Source organism: Populus alba, chromosome 8, assembly GCF_005239225.2.
Source record: "Populus alba chromosome 8, ASM523922v2, whole genome shotgun sequence".
NCBI lineage: Eukaryota > Viridiplantae > Streptophyta > Magnoliopsida > Malpighiales > Salicaceae > Populus > Populus alba.
In genome coordinates this window covers 3,386,624-3,405,143 of record NC_133291.1, presented here as the reverse complement: position 1 = coordinate 3,405,143, position 18,520 = coordinate 3,386,624, and the positions used below count along the sequence as shown (strand labels likewise).

General features: G+C 36.3%; 4 protein-coding genes and 1 non-coding gene across 6 annotated transcripts; 3 read left to right on the top strand and 2 right to left on the bottom strand.

Annotated features, from left to right (window-relative positions):
• The first annotated feature begins 646 nt into the window (after nt 1-646).
• Nucleotides 647-2,392, top strand: LOC118052378 (uncharacterized). Its single transcript, XM_035063351.2, has 2 exons — nt 647-1,412; nt 2,109-2,392. Exon 1 carries the CDS (start codon nt 738-740, stop codon nt 1,410-1,412), a length of 675 nt encoding a protein of 224 aa, XP_034919242.1. The 5' UTR covers nt 647-737; the 3' UTR covers nt 2,109-2,392.
• A 1,963-nt stretch (nt 2,393-4,355) lies between these two features.
• On the bottom strand, nt 4,356-4,428 carry TRNAK-CUU (transfer RNA lysine (anticodon CUU)). Its single transcript has one exon. It is a non-coding gene; the product is annotated as a tRNA-Lys (tRNA).
• Nucleotides 4,429-4,506: 78 nt separating this feature from the next.
• Nucleotides 4,507-8,986, top strand: LOC118052376 (uncharacterized). The gene is made up of 10 exons (XM_035063344.2): nt 4,507-4,658; nt 4,751-4,799; nt 5,365-5,471; nt 5,978-6,023; nt 6,443-6,577; nt 6,706-6,795; nt 6,921-7,052; nt 7,153-7,236; nt 7,442-7,506; nt 8,493-8,986. Exons 1-10 carry the CDS (start codon nt 4,546-4,548, stop codon nt 8,677-8,679), a joined length of 1,008 nt encoding a protein of 335 aa, XP_034919235.1. The 5' UTR covers nt 4,507-4,545; the 3' UTR covers nt 8,680-8,986.
• Nucleotides 8,987-11,886: 2,900 nt separating this feature from the next.
• LOC118052371 (uncharacterized) lies at nt 11,887-13,375 on the top strand. Its single transcript, XM_035063337.2, has 4 exons — nt 11,887-12,135; nt 12,233-12,355; nt 12,456-12,617; nt 12,709-13,375. The coding sequence occupies exons 1-4, from the start codon at nt 11,999-12,001 to the stop codon at nt 13,130-13,132; spliced, it is 846 nt and encodes a 281-aa protein (XP_034919228.1). The 5' UTR covers nt 11,887-11,998; the 3' UTR covers nt 13,133-13,375.
• Nucleotides 13,376-15,372: 1,997 nt separating this feature from the next.
• On the bottom strand, nt 15,373-18,426 carry LOC118052409 (actin-97). 2 transcript variants are annotated; one of them, XM_035063379.2, is made up of 5 exons: nt 18,308-18,426; nt 17,415-17,484; nt 16,738-17,131; nt 15,746-16,359; nt 15,373-15,649 (listed from the first exon to the last, which is right to left on the bottom strand). In XM_035063379.2, the coding sequence occupies exons 2-5, from the start codon at nt 17,472-17,474 to the stop codon at nt 15,584-15,586; spliced, it is 1,134 nt and encodes a 377-aa protein (XP_034919270.1). In that variant the 5' UTR covers nt 17,475-17,484; nt 18,308-18,426; the 3' UTR covers nt 15,373-15,583. The 2 variants fall into 2 exon arrangements, with proteins under 2 accessions (XP_034919270.1, XP_034919271.1); XM_035063380.2 differs by having other exon boundaries at nt 18,195-18,339.
• Between the last annotated feature and the right edge of the window lie 94 nt (nt 18,427-18,520).

The window sequence follows — 18,520 nt, the reverse complement described above, 5'->3', positions numbered from 1 at the left end:
TAAAATATAAGCATGATATAAGGGCCCTTGACAAACTTTTTTTTTTTTTAATGGATTAGACTCAATAACCTTTTGCAATGACACATTCAAATATTAAAATATAATAACACGCAATAATAGGATAATCAAACTTATGTGATTCATCTAAAATAAACCTAATTTTTAATGGAGGAGTGACAAACATAGCAGACATTGATAATGATAGCATAAAATAGGAGTTGATTTTAAATCAATCCTTATTGTTTTGCAAAATGATTTAAATAATTCCTCCAGGTTTAAAAATAAATAATTGGACTTTGTATTTTTAAATCTATTTATAACTTGATCCTTTTGAGCTGTTCCATTTTATTTTTCATTTTAAAAAAATAAAACTAAAGAAAGGAATAAAATAAATGAGAGAGAAAAACTGATTACAAAAGAGGATATTTTAAAAAAATATTAAATTAAATATGGTCAATACCAGTTAAATGATTAATTACTTATTTTTAAAATAAAAGAAATTATTTAATTCATTTTACAAAACCAGAGAAAGTAATTTATAATTTATAACAAATAGAGATGGTCTAGTTTAGGTAAAGGGGTACCCCTCATCTTGACAGTCGTAATCTCTTAAACAACAAATAAAACCCAGACGGAGAAAAAACATTATACTATATAACATAACTTAAAAAGTTTTAGATTGGTTGGCCATCACATACAACAAAAACACCCACCTCCTCCGAAAAATCACACCCTCCATGGAAGACAAAGAGAAGAAGAAACACCGTAAGAAGCAGAAACACCAACACCCAAATGATCAAACCACCAAACCATCATCAGATTTTTCTTTCAAACCTAGTTCAGAAGTGAAGGGTCTTCGTTTTGGAGGCCAGTTCATTGTAAAATCTTTCACAATCCGGCGAGCAAGGCCACTCGAGCTTCTAAAAGTCCTCTCGTATCCACCAACAAATAAGAACAGCGACAACAATAAGACCCCTTTCCCTTCAACAACAGCTTTTCTGCCTACAAACTTCACCATCTTAGCACACCAAGCTTGGCATACCTTAACACTTGGTCTTGGTACCAAGAAATCCAAAGTACTGCTATTTGTCTTCGAATCCGAGTCCATGAAGTTGGCTGTTGACAGAATATGGCCGCCAGAGATTCCACTTGGAGAAGTAAACAAGAAACTTATTAGAGGCCTGAATGGTTGTGAAATGGCAAGATTTAAGTTCAGAAAAGGATGCATTACTTTTTATGTCTATGCAGTGAGGCGTGTAGGAAACATGGGATTCTCTTGTGCAGATGATTTAAAGAATATATTACAGTCCGTGGTTGCACTCAATGATTTCTTGGATCACACTGCTATGCTTGCCATGCCTCACCAAAGAAGCATCAACTATGCATCACCCCAGGTCGCCATGGCTCACTAGGCATGCTTCTTTTTGCCCTTCTTTTTCTCGTTTTAGGCCCTTTCTTTTGTTGATTTTAGTACTTATTGTCCTTAATGACGAGGGAATTGGTTTATTTGTGGGGGATCTTGCCTATGGGATTTCATTTTTATTTTTCCTTTTCTTCTAATTAACAAAAGGACTTTATTTTAGTCTAATAAATACATAAATCGGAGTTTATTTGGTGCTGAATTCAATGTCTTGCATTTGCAAGTTTATTCACCAGTTTGACATGCAGTGGCACAGCTAACTGGCAATTCTGAAAGGGAGGTAAGCGACATTACAAATGGGAGTAATGCTGTTATATTCTTGTGATCTTATCTTGAAGGAATATTTGTGTACAAAATCATTATTTATTCATTTCTTTCTACCATTTCTGTTGTCTTTCATAAATTTATGGTAACAATATAGTCAAGAAAATTATTCTCGAAGAATATATATATATTCTTTGCAGGCAACAGTGCTACAGTGTTTTAGTTTTTTCTTGAGTGCTTCTTTGCAAGTGTTTGGTGATAAACATTAGTGACAGTTACAAGAAAACTGTGAGTAAATAAATAAAAACAACAACCAACTTCTTACCAACATAACAAAAGAATGATCAATGTTACGTTCAGCTTTTAATTATCTTCTTGATCCTCTCACATCTTTTCTCGGGGGGAATTTTTATTTGTCCCGCAGAAACTGCACTGAGCCACGGATTGGAGATGAATCATGCCAATCCATAGCTATACATGTAATTGCCATCAGCATCGCAGCAGCGTGGCAGCCTCAGTCAATCCAAAATTTCCCCTCTCCAAAGACTCAACGGTCTTTTCTTGTAAATTGTGTTCAAGATCAATATGTAAGAACTTAGATCCAACCCGATCGAGAACCCAAATGTCGAAGTTATACTTGTAGTCCTTCAATTGTTCTTGAAGTTAGAACTTTCCTGTTCCAGTGCCAATATTTAACTACCTTCACATTTTGTCATTTTACCATAATGTCAAGATTTTCTTGAAATCTAAAAGGTTCTTCTACGAGCATTGCATAACAAGCACTAACAAAAGGTTAATACACATGGTGACCGAAGAGTTTGTTGTTTTATGGGTGTGATGATAAGGATACGGAGACGATATATCTGGGTCAAGAGAGAGAGAAAAAAGAAGAAGCCATGGGGCACGATAGAAAGAGAGAGAGCAGGTTAAGGGCCAACCTCCCCACCTCTACCAAAGCTTTATGGTCTACAAAAGTAGGGGAAGAAAAGAAAATCCTCTTCCTTTTTCACATTCCTTCTTATGGCTTTAATCATGCCATGGGAAGGCCCACCTCCAACCCATCCCTTTTCACATGAATCATGGAAGTCTCATTCCTTCTGCTCCTGCATATACAACAATAATACACCATTGCTAATCTATGCACAGTTTAATTCCATGTAGACAAGCGTGGCATGAGTACTGCACAGAGGAGTGTATTGGACTCATAAGTACTCTCTCTGCTGTTTGCTCACAGGTCTATCATTGGCTGTCACATGGTATCTGTCGAAATTACAGTAATTAAAATGTCCTTCCAATTAGCTTCTATGAAACTAAAGAGCCCAAAAAGAAAAGAATCAGATTTAAATAGTGTACTGGTGAATCGATTTGTATATTTTCAAAGGTTTCCAGTGTAATTATGTCGGGGATGGGGTGGGGTGGCAGCTTTATGTTGTCGTTCTTCTTTCTTGAAGATAAAAGCAACTTGCAAAAGCAGGCGATACCTGAAAACACACTATGATCCTAGCCTCCTAGGAGATGCTAAATGCTTGGTTTTTCACCTTTTCTTTTTCTTAATCCGAGGAATACCTCCATCTCAGATGTGTTTACAGCAGCACTTGCAAATGTTTCATTACGGTTGGCTTTCCGAAGGGATCTTAATATAAAAGCCTTCAAACAGTTTGAAGAGGTGATTCGCAAGTTTGGTAGACAATTAAACCACCGACATGTCTTCAGTCCAACAACAAACACTAGGATCTTTTGTGCCTAGGATCAGTTATAGGGCTTGACTTCCAGCTAAAAAAAATGCATGAATTGAAAAGGTTCTCCAGAATTGACATTGCACTAAATTTGACTAACTGCACCAAAACATGATTTAATTCCAGACATTTTGACTTGCGCTTCACTCTCCTCGGACATCGTGCCCGAATTCTCGAGAAAATGTGCTGGGAAGATGGTTTCCGCGTTTCGAGCAAGTAATTTAAAGTGCTTTCTGTCCTCCAGATAAAATTAGAGGTTATTGAGTTAAGGTAAACATAATTTCAAAATTAATACAAAGATTTCAATAGTCTAGTATAATAAAATAAAAAAATAATCCAATAACATTCCAAAAAACTTGTCGATTTTTTATGTAAAATGGAGAAAAGTGGAAAGAAAATTGTTTCAAAATAATCGAAAGACCTATATTTATAAGGTTGAGTGATTAATAATTGAGTTTTTTATTAAAAAAATTTAACGAATACTTAAAAATAATACACACACACACTTTTGGACAAAAAAACATGAAAAACTCAATTTTAGAACTAAACATTCGACTTTTTTCTTTATATTATGATTCTCAAATTTGTAAATTATTTTGATGATTTAACACTTGAATTTATTTTTACAATTCAGTGTTCATTTCATTTTTTACATGCTTGCTAAATTGTTGAAACTGAGTTGTTTTCCAACACCATCATCTCATTTTTTATTAATTTAAATAGCGGTTGTAATTTTTCTTCTCCATTTTTTTAAAATATATTAATTAATGGGTATATGGTTAGCATTGAGCCTTACCTTATAAAGTAAGAAATTTAGTCTCCATATAAAAAACCAACAAGATGTTAGAAAAACCATATGATTTGATTGGCAGAGCTATTAAGCGGCAAAAGATAGTGAAGTTTTGGGCCAGTTTCGAAGCGAAAAAATATTCAAACGCCCACCGTGGGGCTCGAACCCACGACCACAAGGTTAAGAGCCTTGCGCTCTACCAACTGAGCTAGACGGGCTTGCGGTTAACATGGTACCAATCATGAATAAATACTAAATGTAAGTGAAAAATACCAAAATATATCTAAGGAGGAGGGGCTTTTAGAGAAGCAAGAAACAAAATAACGTAAAACAGAATGGGATTTCTATGGACGATTGCAGAACTCTTGGTAGCCTTAGTTTTCATTATAGCTTCGTTCTTGCTTACTGCAGTCGTATCTGAAGCTTATAGAAGAAGACACAACAACACGTACCTTCTCTTCTCTTCTTTCAATTCCTTCCGTAATAATTTAAATGTCTTTTTTAAGATTCATATATAATCTGTGTTTATTATTTCTTTAGGCATGTTGATGCTCCTGATTTCTTCGAGGATCCGAATTCCTTGAAACAGGTAAAATCATGACGATGATGCTTCCTTTACTTTAAGATTTCGCCTAATTTAGGGAATTTTTTTAATTTTTAATATAGGAAGTAGTGAACTTGATGAAGCCGAATGTTATTAACCATATGCCCTTTATTAGTGAAGCTATGGCACTTGAAGGCGTAAATTTTCTATCTTTTCTGTGAATTATATGATATAAATCGCTATTTGAGACCCGATGCAGCTGTTTATCGAGAGCTGTTTTTTTTGTGATTTTTCATTGTCTAGATTGGTTTTAACTTTAGAATTGTTCAAACAAGAAGCTTTTCTGGTTAGGTTACTCAAGAAAGATCAAAACATAACCTTTTGACTTGAATCAAATTATGGTTTTGGGTTCGCTCGGCTTTGATTTTTATTACTAACATTTCACTGAGAATCAGGTGTACTTGCAGAAAAATAGGTATTTTGAAGAGGAAGTGGTGTGATTATTATAATTAGATCAGTATTGTATGATGGCAGCACATGTGCAGTGCTATTTAATGAAATATAGAAGAGGTTTTAAGTGAATCTTACATTTATTTTTTTCTTAAAACAGGTTCCATGTCCCCATATCCATGATCCTGCCGAGAAATATATATCTTTGGTTATTCCTGCGTTTAATGAAGAGCATAGGCTTCCGGGAGCTCTTGATGAAACCATCAAGTAGGTTTAACCAAATTAATTGTAGTGTATTATAGTGGTGTTGCTTTTTAATTTTGGAGTTTGTATTGAGCAAGAAGAGGCTTAGAGTATTGTAGCATTTAGGTACATTGCATTTCCGTTTATAAAAGAAAATTTTTTAAGCGTTCTTATTGCCTGATATGCAAAATGCAATGAACAAAAATGACGTAGACCTAGACAAATACAATAATTAAATGAGAACACGGTGATAGGGAAACTCACTTGTAAATCATGGATCTGCTTGTGCAATATGTTCTCATTGGTCAGCAACTTGCCGTCCAAAAGAATATTCAATTTTTTTTTTCTCAACCCATTTTTGTGTGTTCTTGTTTTGTTTTGTTGTGGTATATGAGAAAATAAAGGATAGGAGATATGAGGAATACAGTTTCATAGTAGTGATCCCATAAAGTAATTAATTGGATCAATAACTATTTGCAATAGAACTAAGCTATTGGGATTTTAATGTTATCTGTGTTTTCACTTTGTAGTTATCTTCAAGAACGTGCAGCAAAGGATAAGTCATTTACTTATGAGGTACCTTTTGTTCTTAAAATATGCTGGATCATTTTTTTTTTCCACAGCTAGTGATGAATGATAGGATATAATGTATAGTTGTGAGAATCATCCAATGCATGAGAGTTTTTTGATAGTGGTTTCTGGAGCATCATTTTGGTGAAAGCTACAGTACTGTAATTGGAAAAACAAGAAAAGAGAATCCTACCAGGAATTCCATGAAGATGTTAGCTTTTATCCCTTTCATCTCAAAATTTTAGGTGTACTAATTAAGCTAAAAACCTTTTGTTTAGCGTGCTGTTCTATTTACAAATTGAGAGCTGTATAGTGATTGATGCTCTGCTGCTTGTGTTATTACTGTTGTGAACTATCGAGGATGAGCTATGTTCCTAGCATTGTCTTCATCTTTACATTGTCTAAATAAATGAGTTTCTGAAAAGGTGGTGATTGTTGATGATGGAAGTGCTGATGCGACAAAAAGAGTAGCTTTTGACTTCGTAAAGAAATACACAGTGGATAATGTAAGGGTTATCCTTCTTGGTAGAAATCATGGCAAAGGAGAAGCTATTAGAAAAGTGAGTATAATCTAAGCTTTTCTTTGATTCAGTTATGTAATCGTTAATTCAGTTAGGTCCCATGTTTTCTCCCATGTTCACAACAACTCATAGAAGCTTTTTACCTATGTGAAAGCATTGTAAAACAGGGCATGCTTCATTCACGAGGTGAACTACTTCTAATGCTGGATGCCGATGGGGCAACCAAGGTTACTGACTTAGAGAAACTAGAAAATCAGGTTTGTGCTAGCTACGGCAAGTTTAGTGGGTAAAAACATTGTAAATTTTTTCTTTTCTTTTTTTTTATAAGAAAATGGCTATTGCAATAACTTCACTTCAGACCATCTAATGCTTTGCCTATCAGATCCATGCAGTTGCTAGAAAGGAGTTCCATTTAGGAGATTCAACATCTAGCGATTCAAGTTTTAGAATTTCTGATATCCCACTTGCTGCCTTTGGTTCCCGTGCTCACCTTGAGGAGAAGGCTTTGGCTACAGTTCAGTCTGATTGATTTTTCTCACTAATTCATTTTTTTTTTATTTAGCATCCTTATTTTATGGTGGCCTTTAGTTGATCTTCTTGCCTTCATTTCTCAGAGGAAATGGTACCGCAATTTTCTTATGAAAGGCTTTCATCTTGTGGTTCTATTGACTGCTGGTTCTGGAATTCGTGACACACAGGTAAATTTCTGCAATATTTATACACATGCATGCGCCCAAGCACACACTCACTTGTGGTTGTTGGTTAGACACTAGCATAGACTTTTTTTTTTAGAAACTTTAGTCAAAGCCTTGAAGCTCATGTACTGTAATGGGGTGAACATGCTTTCTTTTTGTTTTTTGTTTTTTGTTTTTTTTCCTTGATGCAATCTTTCGTGCATTACAGTGTGGTTTTAAGATGTTTACTAGGGCCGCTGCCCGGAAGCTTTTCACAAACATCCGGTTGAAGAGGCAAGTATAAACAGTAACGATTAATTTTATCTTCTCTTCCTAGCTTGTAAAATTCGTTAGAAAAAACAAAGTATACTGATATTTGTATTTACACATGCTACTTGTTGGCCCTTACTCTATAAAAGTATCACCGGACATGGGTACCATAAAAATCCAACAATTCCAATTTAATCCATCCATTTAGCATGCTGTACAATGAGGCTACTGTCATAACATCACCACTCAGGGGGCTGGCTGCAGGGAGGGGGGGGGATAGGGCACATATTGCAATGGTCATCTTTTTTTTTTTTTTTTGAGGGAGGGGAAGGCTTGTGATAATATCACACCAATTCTTGCTTAAACAGTGTCCTTTGAGCTGTTGATCCACTTCGGATAAATTCTTAAGCTAGGCACCTTGGAAGAGTTCAAAACAACATTGATTTTTCTTTTGATTGCTCCTCGTACAGTTTATGTTGTTTAGGCTCTGTTTGTTTATGTGGTATTGCATGTGTTTTACTCCAATCATATATTTAAGTACTTGGTTAATCAACACATGCTAAAGTTGTCCCAAACCCTCTCTTGAAACCTTGGTTAAGAAAAGCTACCATTTATAGCTTTTTTAAAACTTACTTTCTTAAACCGTAACCGTAAAAGCTATCACAATACCAAACACACATGTTTTCTAGGCAAGTGCTTAATTTTATCTAAACTTAAAAAAAAAACTCATTAACATTCTTAAATGTAAACCCTGCAAAACTTTTGTTTAGATCTTCAGACTTAAATTCATTTGATTGAAATAATTAATGAATGAAAATGAGCACATGCAAAAGAATAGACAAGTTGGATTGTTGTTTCTCATGTAAACCAATTGTGAAATGAAAACTATGATGGCGGAAATGAATTCGGTAGACTAGTAGTTGTGTTTGGCAACCATTTCTTTCTTTTTGCAATCTGCTTGTTTTTATTCTTTCTTATAGGAACCAACATATATCATGTACTTTGTGCAGATGGTGCTTCGATGTCGAGTTGGTTTTCCTATGCAAATGGTTTGGTATCCCTGTGATTGAGATTTCTGTAAACTGGACTGAAATCCCAGGATCCAAGGTGAACCCATTAAGCATTCCCAACATGCTCTGGGAGCTAGCGCTCATGTCCATGGGATATAGGACTAGAATGTGGAAAATTTGCAGCTGAGACTTTTCATTTGGAGTTTATTTATGAGAACTGTTGCGATCTTCTTGGCATCTCAAGTTATTCTGACACTTGATTAGGCAACGTTAGGGCATACAAACTACGGAATACACCATTATAATGAACACCATTTCTAACCCTGCGGCTTCTGTAGGCAGTACTGTTTGAGGAGCACATTTTTCGATTCGTCTTCCTTGCTCTTGATTTTTGTTTCATAATTTAGAATCATATTTACAGAGCATGTGGTCAAACTATGCAGCTCATTGGTATAACAATGGAGGGATGTCAGTGCGGACCCCATTCTTTTGAATTCTAAGATGGAAAATTTAAAATGCCAGCCACCATTACTTTTTCCGCAGATTGTAGACCATGCGTGACATGAGGCCTCCGATTCTCCTTGCTGCTTGTATTCAATGGATGAGATTTTTAATCTGTGTTTTTGGGTCCTATGATCCAGTGTACTATTGCGAGCGCTTCTGATATTCAAACGAATCTCGACAGTGAAACACAACATCGTCCTCACCAGCACCACACCACCATGTTTCTGCTCTCTTTCTTGCTCCATGGAAAAGCTCTCAGAGGGATTTCAACCAAATAGACAATGTCTATAAGATTTTCAACCTTGGAGCCTAACCGGCACCCTCAATGTTCTTAAGGCTAATAACAACTGGGCTGGACCATGTGAGAAATTATTTGAAAGATCAGGTAAAGTATGTAGGCCTGGCTAGGACATCTCCTTTAAAGTGGACTATTCATGAAGGCCCGTATGTTTTTGCGAGATTGAAAAATATTTTTGTAAGAGTTGAATTGATTTTTTTTGCTATACATTAATTTATTAAAAAAATATAAATTTTTTAAATTAAATTTTAAAAAATAATAAAAATATATTATTTTAATATATTTTAAAATAAAAAATAATTTTAAAAATAATTATTATCACAATATCAAAAATACCAGTAAAAATATACAGGAGTGAGTGGCTGAAAATAGCAAAGCAAAGTCTTTCCAAAATCCTAAGGCAAGTCGATGCAAATGAAAGGAATTCTATAATAATAAAAATAAAAATAAAAATAAAAATAAAAAAGCCTGACGATTAAGATGGCTGTGTTGCGGGCTGAACAGCCAAGATGGCTCGCCGGTTGGTTGGTTTTAGAGACTGACGATTAACAAATGATTTAGGGAACGGGGTTAGATGTATCTTTTCCATGTAAGAAGAGCATGAGAACATGCTAGTTTGACAATATACACGTATCCTTTAATGACTTGGTATATTTTGCTGCCAAATTGCGGCCTAACATGTAGCGGGTGGAGATTGAACCATGAGCGGTCCAAGCTTATTAGGGTCAGTTGAAGCTGGTCTGGTTTGCCTAAGTTCTTCATTCTTCACGTGAAGAAGTGGGATGGAACCCGCATCGTTACTCCCAGTACAATCACAGGTTCACCACCAAAAATTAATTCTTACAAGTAATATCTAAAAAGGTGCGGGAATTTAGTTTTGCAAAATATGCTGTGGACTTGTAAAATAATATCAACGCAATGTTTTTTTATTTTATTTTATCTTTTCTTCTTCTTCTTTGATTTTTTAGCTTTTGTTGAATCAAATGTAGATCAATTTAGGCTAGTTTGTTAAAAAATAAGGAGATTAAAAAATAAAATATCAAAGTAAAAAGGATTGAGAAAACAGGTGATATTTTTATATTTTTAGGTTGAGATATTAATTATGCCCTTAAAATATTTTTTATTGGGGGTAATTTAGTAATTTCATAATGATCATTTGACATTTCAGAATTTAAAAGATAAATTATGTTTTTTATTTTATAATACATAATGAAAAGCTCCTTGAATTTATTTTTTAAAAGTTTATGTTTCTATCTTTTTCATTTTTATTAAACAATTAAATGACTCACATGTCATTGGGAGTGGATTTTCCATGCCTTACATTCAAGGGTGTTTTTGTATTAAAACTCAAATAATTTATAATTATAGGTTTGGGTTAGGGGCAATTGTGTTATTTAATACATAAATTATTTAAAAAAAAATTCCAACATGTGCATTTAGCGCGTGGACAACCCATGTGCCCTTAGGGTGGCACATTCGAGCTGTCTGGTAGTCAGATGTTACCTTCTGTGGTAGTGTATGAATTACCTTAGTGTTGCCTTCTCGAAGAGGTGACATGTGTGGACAAAGGCGAAAGGTTTGGCTCCTATAACATTTTTTTTTTTCTCTTTTTCTTTCTCTTCTCCATTGAAATTCATGCTTGGCAATTTAAAATTTCAAAGTAATCTATTGAGGATATTTGAAGTATCGGTTTTCATTCATTTAATTTGTAAGTTTTGACATTGACATTTTTGTAAGTTGTTTATTTGTTTTTAATTTTATTTTTCAATCTAATTTTTTTATATTTTTTCTTTTCATATTTGGCCTCATTTTTTTTCTTCCTTTTTTCCTTACCTTTTTTGTAAATTTTTAATTATTTTCAATTTTATTTTTTAATAAACAAATTTAATTTGTTATTGTTTTTAAATTTGATCCTTGTTTTCTTGGTGGTTTTTTTTTTCTAATTCTTTTGTGAAATTTTTTTTTTTCTTTAATTCATCCCTCCAATCAAAATTATCCATCCTTTGTTTTTTTTAATCCAATCTTTATTTTTTTAAATTATTATTTTTAAAAAATTTTCTTTTTAATTTTTTTTTTTTAACTTGTAACTTTGCGCAAGTAATATGCCTGTAATTTTTAGTTCTTCTATAGAATTGATTTTTTTTTTTAATTTAACTTTTCAATCCAAAATTATTCATTCTTTGTTTTTTTTTTTTTTTTTGTTAAATCTAATCTTTATTTTTTTAATTTTTTTTTTAACTCGTGACATAGGGCAAGAGATATGCCCGTAATTTTTAATCTCTTGAATCCTGATATTTGAGTAGATTGTTTACGACCTAATCCAAAATCAATCGTGGCTATCAACTAAACTTTATGCCAAAACTATGTATAAAATATACACAAATCCTTATACGTCGACCTGATCAAGTTCTAGAGGGGCAAATGAAAAGACAGCAAAGATGTTCAATGACCAAATTTACCACACAGTTTCCACGTTAGTGGTATAATGCTGGCCTGTTGAAACTTGAAATCTTTCGCTGACTTCTATCCTTTTACCTTTAAATATTCACTTGCATGTCTTCCCCCTCTCATTACATAAGCAGACATGCACTTTTGAAGAGTAGTTGGTGTTTGGTGCTGCTAATGGAGTAGTTGCATGTATTACGTACGCGACTGAGAACCCCGAGAGAAAACAAAGTGAAATATTCTTCTCAAGTCAAAGAACATGGCTATGCTTCTAAACAAAAACAGCAAGATGGGCAGCCCTCTTCTCCATGAATTCAAGAGGCAAGCTTCTTTCTTCTTCAAAGAGAAAATCAAAACTGCTCGTTTGGCACTAACTGATGTTACACCAACAGAACTGTAAGTTAATACTCCTCGTTTTTTGTTAGTTTATATGATTTCGATGCCATACAATTATTAATCAACCCTTTTCCTGGTTGGTTCAAACTGTTCGAAGGTTGACAGAAGAGATCATAAATGGAGATCTTTGGGCTCCAGATACACGTGCTATGGGTGTTATTTCACGGGCTGCTTTTGAAGTTGATGATTACTGTAGAATTGTGGACATTCTACACAAGAGGTTTATATTTGTATATTGGGATTAGATTAATCTATTTGTCCTCTATGAAACTTAGAGATTATACTGAAGGATCTATGTTTCTTCTTCGTTTCCAATTCAGGTTGATAAAATTTGATAGGAAAAACTGGAGAGTCTCTTACAAGACTCTGCTTCTATTGGAACACCTGCTAACCCATGGACCTCTACGGGTTGCTGATGAGTTTCAGTGTGATAAAGATGCCATTAAGGAGATGGCTAGCTTTCAGTTTGTCGATGAGAAAGGGTCGGTAGAGTTGCTTATTGACAAATTAATTGATACACAATTTTAAGGGCTGCAGCCTCCGATTTTTATACTTTTTTGGTTTCGTTTGCAGATTCAACTGGGGTTCAAGTGTTAGAAAACTATCCGAGAGAATCCTGGAGCTACTTGAAAATGAACAGTTTCTCAAAGAAGAAAGGGCAAGCGCTCGTAAGTTAACACGCGAGATTCAAGGGTTTGGGAGCTTCTCCCAACGATCCTCTTCAGCTGAGGAAAGCTTAAAAGCATTAGGCTTCAGGACACGTTTGAGGTGTAACTCTATCTATACCCATCAACACAATCAAGAAAAAGATGACGAGTTTATGGACTCGAAGGGGAAGCTTTTGCACGAGGAAAGAATCCAAATCCATGAGAATACCAGCCATCCAGCACTTGGAAACCAAGAGAATATTAGCAGAGAGGAATATACTGCAGAAGATCATCCATTCTGCGACAATCATCATCATACAACAGTATCCCTACTTTCTGAGGCAGAATGAACTTTCCAAACTGTTTTTTTTTCCCTACTGGTTTGAGAGGACGTGAAGAAAAAAGAGAATGTGAAGATATGTGAAATAGGCCGAGTATGTGTGTTCATATAAATGAGAGTTCTTAATTAAACAGACAACATATTTATCAAACCATAAAATGTCTTATAAGATTCAAAAGTTTGTTCGCATCTTTACTGTGAAATCCAGACACTTGTATTGTATTAAGAAAAAAGAAATATTCATTGTTTTTCAGTCTGTTTCTCCTCAGCAGAAGCACTTTCCACTGGAGGCAGTGTCTACAAACAGAAGAATTAAAAGAGTCGGCGAGTTAGACATTTTATTGGACACTCTTAGCAGAGGGAAAGTTCAGAGATATAGAGGGAAAGAGGGATGGGTGTTGTTACAAGGCTGGGTTTGTACATGTTGTGGACAACAGAGGCGCCGGCAAGAAGCGAGACAAAGACAGCAGCAACGCATGACCTCCAAAGTGAAGGAGTGCCCGTTGGTTTTTTTTTTCATTTCTGGATTTCAGAAAACTAATCGACGGGTTCTGGTACTGCAATCTGCAGGTTCTAACTTTTTTGATTAAGGCCTAATAATTCAATAAAGATGGATCATCGATAGGCCGATACCTGGGCTTGAGGATGATTGGGTTTTGGCCCAAGATTCGGTCAGAATTTCCTCCCCAAGTTTTGTCCCCGACATGTCTAAATTAACTGAAAGCTCGATCCCAAAAGTGAAGACTTACTGAAAGTGGTCTTGATCTGGCATGCAGCAATTGAAATCAAGATCACTAAAGCAAACCCCTTCTGTAACCTTGATTTGTGCCCTTTCGGTAGCATCGGTTACAAACAATGTTTTAAAACCCGGACTAGCTCGACGGATCGATCTGGGACCCGGGCGATCCGGGCCTGGGACTAATTCGGATAGAGGCAAAAACCTGCTTAGAAATTGACCCGGGAAAACCCGGTTGACCCGGGACCCAGTCCACCCGGTCAAACCCGGGTGAGACCCGATCAATTTTTTTCCTACTGCTACCGCTGCCTTTTCTCTTTCTTCGACTTCCGCGTCCTGGCCTATTGCACTTGCTGCCTAAGGAGCAAAACCCGAGTTGTAGGAGTTCCATTGAAATTCACACCCTTCACCTTCTTCTTACTAGCATTCATTATAACCCCAGCTCTCCTATCAGTCTTCTTCGCCATCAATGACGTCGTAATCCCTTGCTCTTGTTTCCCTAATCCTTGCCCTTCCTTCCACCCCATCTTCGCCATCATCCTCTACGCCACAGTCATTTGTCCACCAGCACCAACTCCCAACCCTACCGTCCCTGACATCCCAATACTAAATCCATCCCCATTCCTAGGTGGCAAAGAACTCCTCGGAACACCTCCACTCATGGTAGCATGCCTTCTTCACGCTTCCTCCCCAAAAATATTCACATCCTTGTCTCTATCCTTCTCCCTCTCCCTCTCCTCCTCCTCCCTCCTCCTCTCAATATCCCTCAACCTCTCCGCTTCCATTGCCTTCCTTTTTTTTCTCCCTCGTATGATCTTCATAATCATTCGGCTTGGCTGGATCATACTCCTCAACAACCATCGAATTCACCCCTACTAGTTCTGGTTGCGGAGCCACCTCATCGGGTAGCATAGTCGCTGCCGCCACAAACAGAGAAACTAAAGATTTGGAAGCAGAGATTTGGGGTTTAGGTTTGTTAGGGTTTTTTAAAATAGTTAGTGGTGAGGTGAGCAGAAGAAATTAATGTGTTGATTCAATAAAAGTAAATGTGGTGTTAATTTTGTTGCATTGTAACTATTTTTTTTTTTTTTGACCCAAGTTAACCCGGGTTAACCCATCTGACCCATGACCCGATCACTTGACCATATAAGGAGTTTCAAAACTATGGTTACAAGTTAGAACTTTACTCCCCTTGTCCCATTAGGGCTTAGAAAGTGATCGGCAAATAAGGTGCAAGGAACAGCCCATGATTTTTAATTCGATATCCTTTTCCAACACGAAATATCAAGATCAGCCTTTAATTGCCATCTTTCAATATATTTTAGCATTTTTTGAAACTCGGCCAGTGAGACTGCTTTGATGCCAGGCTTTTAATCATTTTCAGTCCCATGTTCCTTGTACTTCACATGCAATATTGTTGCTGTAAATGACTCGAATAACTCATGCAAATTAAGCAAGGACGTCCCCCAAATCCATAAACAAAATTAAGGGCTTTAGGGTGTGGTGGTGCAAAAGAATCAAAACATCTCGGGATATTACTAATGAAAGAATTGGACCATTCTAGCAATCAACTCCTCGCCTTCTCAAAAACCATCACTTCAACATTAGAATAAACATAGATGGATAGCAAAGCTACAGTGAAAAGGGTGCTAGCTGCACCACTTCTTTCCGAGAAATATAGCATTTTTTTTTCTTTTTTCTTCGACAATACCACCCTCGAAGCATTTAGAAGCACTTCCGATGCACAATTGATGGCCCTGACTCGTCATACTCTGCCTTTGCAATCCACATCTGCACTCGAAGAAACAAGCAAGAAAGCAATCCGGTCAGAAACCAATGTTAAAGTTTTCTATCAAGAACCATGCATGTACATAGATTTTAACTAACCTGCTGGAAGGTGCTAAGGGATGCCAAGATTGAACCACCAATCCAGACACTGTATTTCCTTTCTGGTGGTGCAACCACCTTGATTTTCATGCTGCTTGGGGCTAGAGCAGAAATTTCCTTGCTCATTCTGTCAGCAATTCCTGGGAACATAGTTGAACCACCACTGAGGACAATGTTACCATACAAGTCTTTCCTGATATCGACATCACACTTCATGATGGAGTTGTATGTGGTCTCGTGGATGCCTGCTGCTTCCATTCCGATCATTGATGGTTGGAAGAGGACCTCTGGGCAACGGAAACGTTCAGCACCAATGGTGATGACCTGCCCATCAGGCAATTCATAGCTCTTTTCAACAGCTGAGCTGGTCTTGGAGGTCTCTAGCTCCTGCTCGTAGTCAAGAGCAATGTAAGCTAGCTTTTCCTTCATGTCCCTCACAATTTCCCGTTCAGCTGTGGTTGTGAAAGAATAACCACGCTCAGTGAGGATCTTCATCAAGGAATCAGTGAGGTCACGGCCAGCCAGGTCAAGACGAAGGATGGCATGTGGAAGGGCATACCCCTCATATATGGGGACTGTATGGCTGACACCATCACCAGAGTCCAACACAATACCTGCACAGCAAATCCACGACCAGTAAATAGGGTGTCCTAGAACAAAAGGGCATGCCTTCAAGGAAGGCAAGGGGCTGAAAAGCTCATGATTTTCAAAAAGAAATTGTACATAATAAAAATAATTGGTAAACATCAAACACATCTAAGCAAAAAACTGAGGAAAAACAAAGGGAAAGGAGACAACTGCAATGAGAAAACTCTAAATAAATCTAAACAGATCGAACACCAGCTCCAAGAATCAACCTAAACAACAGTCATATTTAGTCCTCTCCAAAATAATCTGTGTTGGCACATAAAATATTAATAATTAAACATAAGACCAGTTTACGTTTACAATTTAAACCCTCTGAATATTAATGAAATCATTTGACCTCTTACCAGTTGTACGACCACTGGCATACAAGGACAGGACAGCCTGAATGGCAACATACATAGCAGGAGTGTTGAAGGTCTCAAACATGATCTGAGTCATCTTCTCACGATTAGCCTTGGGGTTCAGAGGAGCCTCAGTTAGGAGCACTGGATGCTCTTCTGGGGCAACACGAAGCTCGTTGTAGAAGGTATGATGCCATATCTTTTCCATATCATCCCAGTTGCTCACAATACCATGCTCAATTGGGTATTTCAAAGTCAAGATACCTCTCTTGGACTGAGCCTCATCACCGACATATGCATCTTTCTGGCCCATGCCAACCATCACACCAGTGTGACGAGGACGGCCAACAATACTGGGAAAGACAGCTCTTGGAGCATCATCTCCAGCAAATCCAGCCTAAAAGCAAATATTGCAATCAGTTCACCCAAAAACAATACATAAACAATAAACAAGTTTTGAAAATTAAATCTGTTCAAAGCAGTTTCTAGAAAGAAGATCTCTTCTTAACAACATGATAAGCTCTAAATACATTTGCAAGCAATTTAGGAAAGGATCTTCCTATCCAAAGTAACACTGGAAATAAATTTTCTGAAATTTTCAACACCTTCATGCGTAGTTCTATAAGAAGATCAGACCAATGTTATTCTTTCTACAAAAACAATAAAGTCGAATGGCATACCTTGACCATTCCAGTTCCATTGTCGCAAACGAGTGGCTGAATATCCTCTGCGTCTGCCATCGTCTACTGCCTGTAATACCAAACAGTGATAGTCAACAAAAAAGGAATAAATTTCTTTTATCAAGCAAAGCAAAAACATCAAAATCATCTCCTAACTAGCCATGCATTAATGCAAAACAGAGTAAAAGATGAAATATTGAAAAAAAAAGAACACAAACAAGCAAATGAGTTTTTTCGCCTTCATCAGTTAAAAAACAAACAGCAACATTGCAAATCAATGTATCACATCTATAGATCCCATGTCTTATTACACAAACACCTTAATCTGCAAATCTAACTACTGAACATTGGCCCCAAAAAAAAAGAAAACGTAATGGCAAACCAACCGTCGTGTTTCCGTGTCTTAAAAACGGAAAAGAAATCGATTAGGAAAAATAAGGTGACCAAATATATCGCATCAAAATCAAAATGCATAAAAAAGACTTAAGAGAATAGGCAAGTAAATCTCGGATATCATTTCAGAATAATGTTAAATCACATTTTTAAAGCAATTGCAAACGAAATCTAAAGACACAGACATAAAGAAAAGTGAGCATTTAGACTCCATTTCCAACATTGTAATTACAGTAAAATTTAAGGTCTTCACTGTTAATTTCCCAATTTTCCTTCAGATTTTAAACAAAACAAAGCCGGGAATAATAATAAAACCAGATCCAAACATGAGACTAAGAAGAAACCAAAATGCAGATAAAAAAAATGATTTGCGAGCATGAATCGCACCTTACAAAATACTAAAAAGCAAAATGCAGAATCAAAGGGAGATCAGATCCAGACTGCTATACAGCAGATCGAAAAGATAGAAGAGCGTTTGATTGAAAAAGAAAAGGACCGACCTTGTTATAGGAGGAGGGATTTTGAGAGAGTGAGCGAGGCTACGACGCAAACAAACAAAACTAAAAATGTTTTTTTTTTTTGAGCTTTTAGAAGGTGAAAGAAAGAAGCTCAATATATGGAACGCGAGATGAGTTGTGGGTCGTTGGATTCTTTTATTTTTATTTTGTGGGCACAACTTACAGGGAGGACCGCGTCATGCGCTCTTCTTTTTT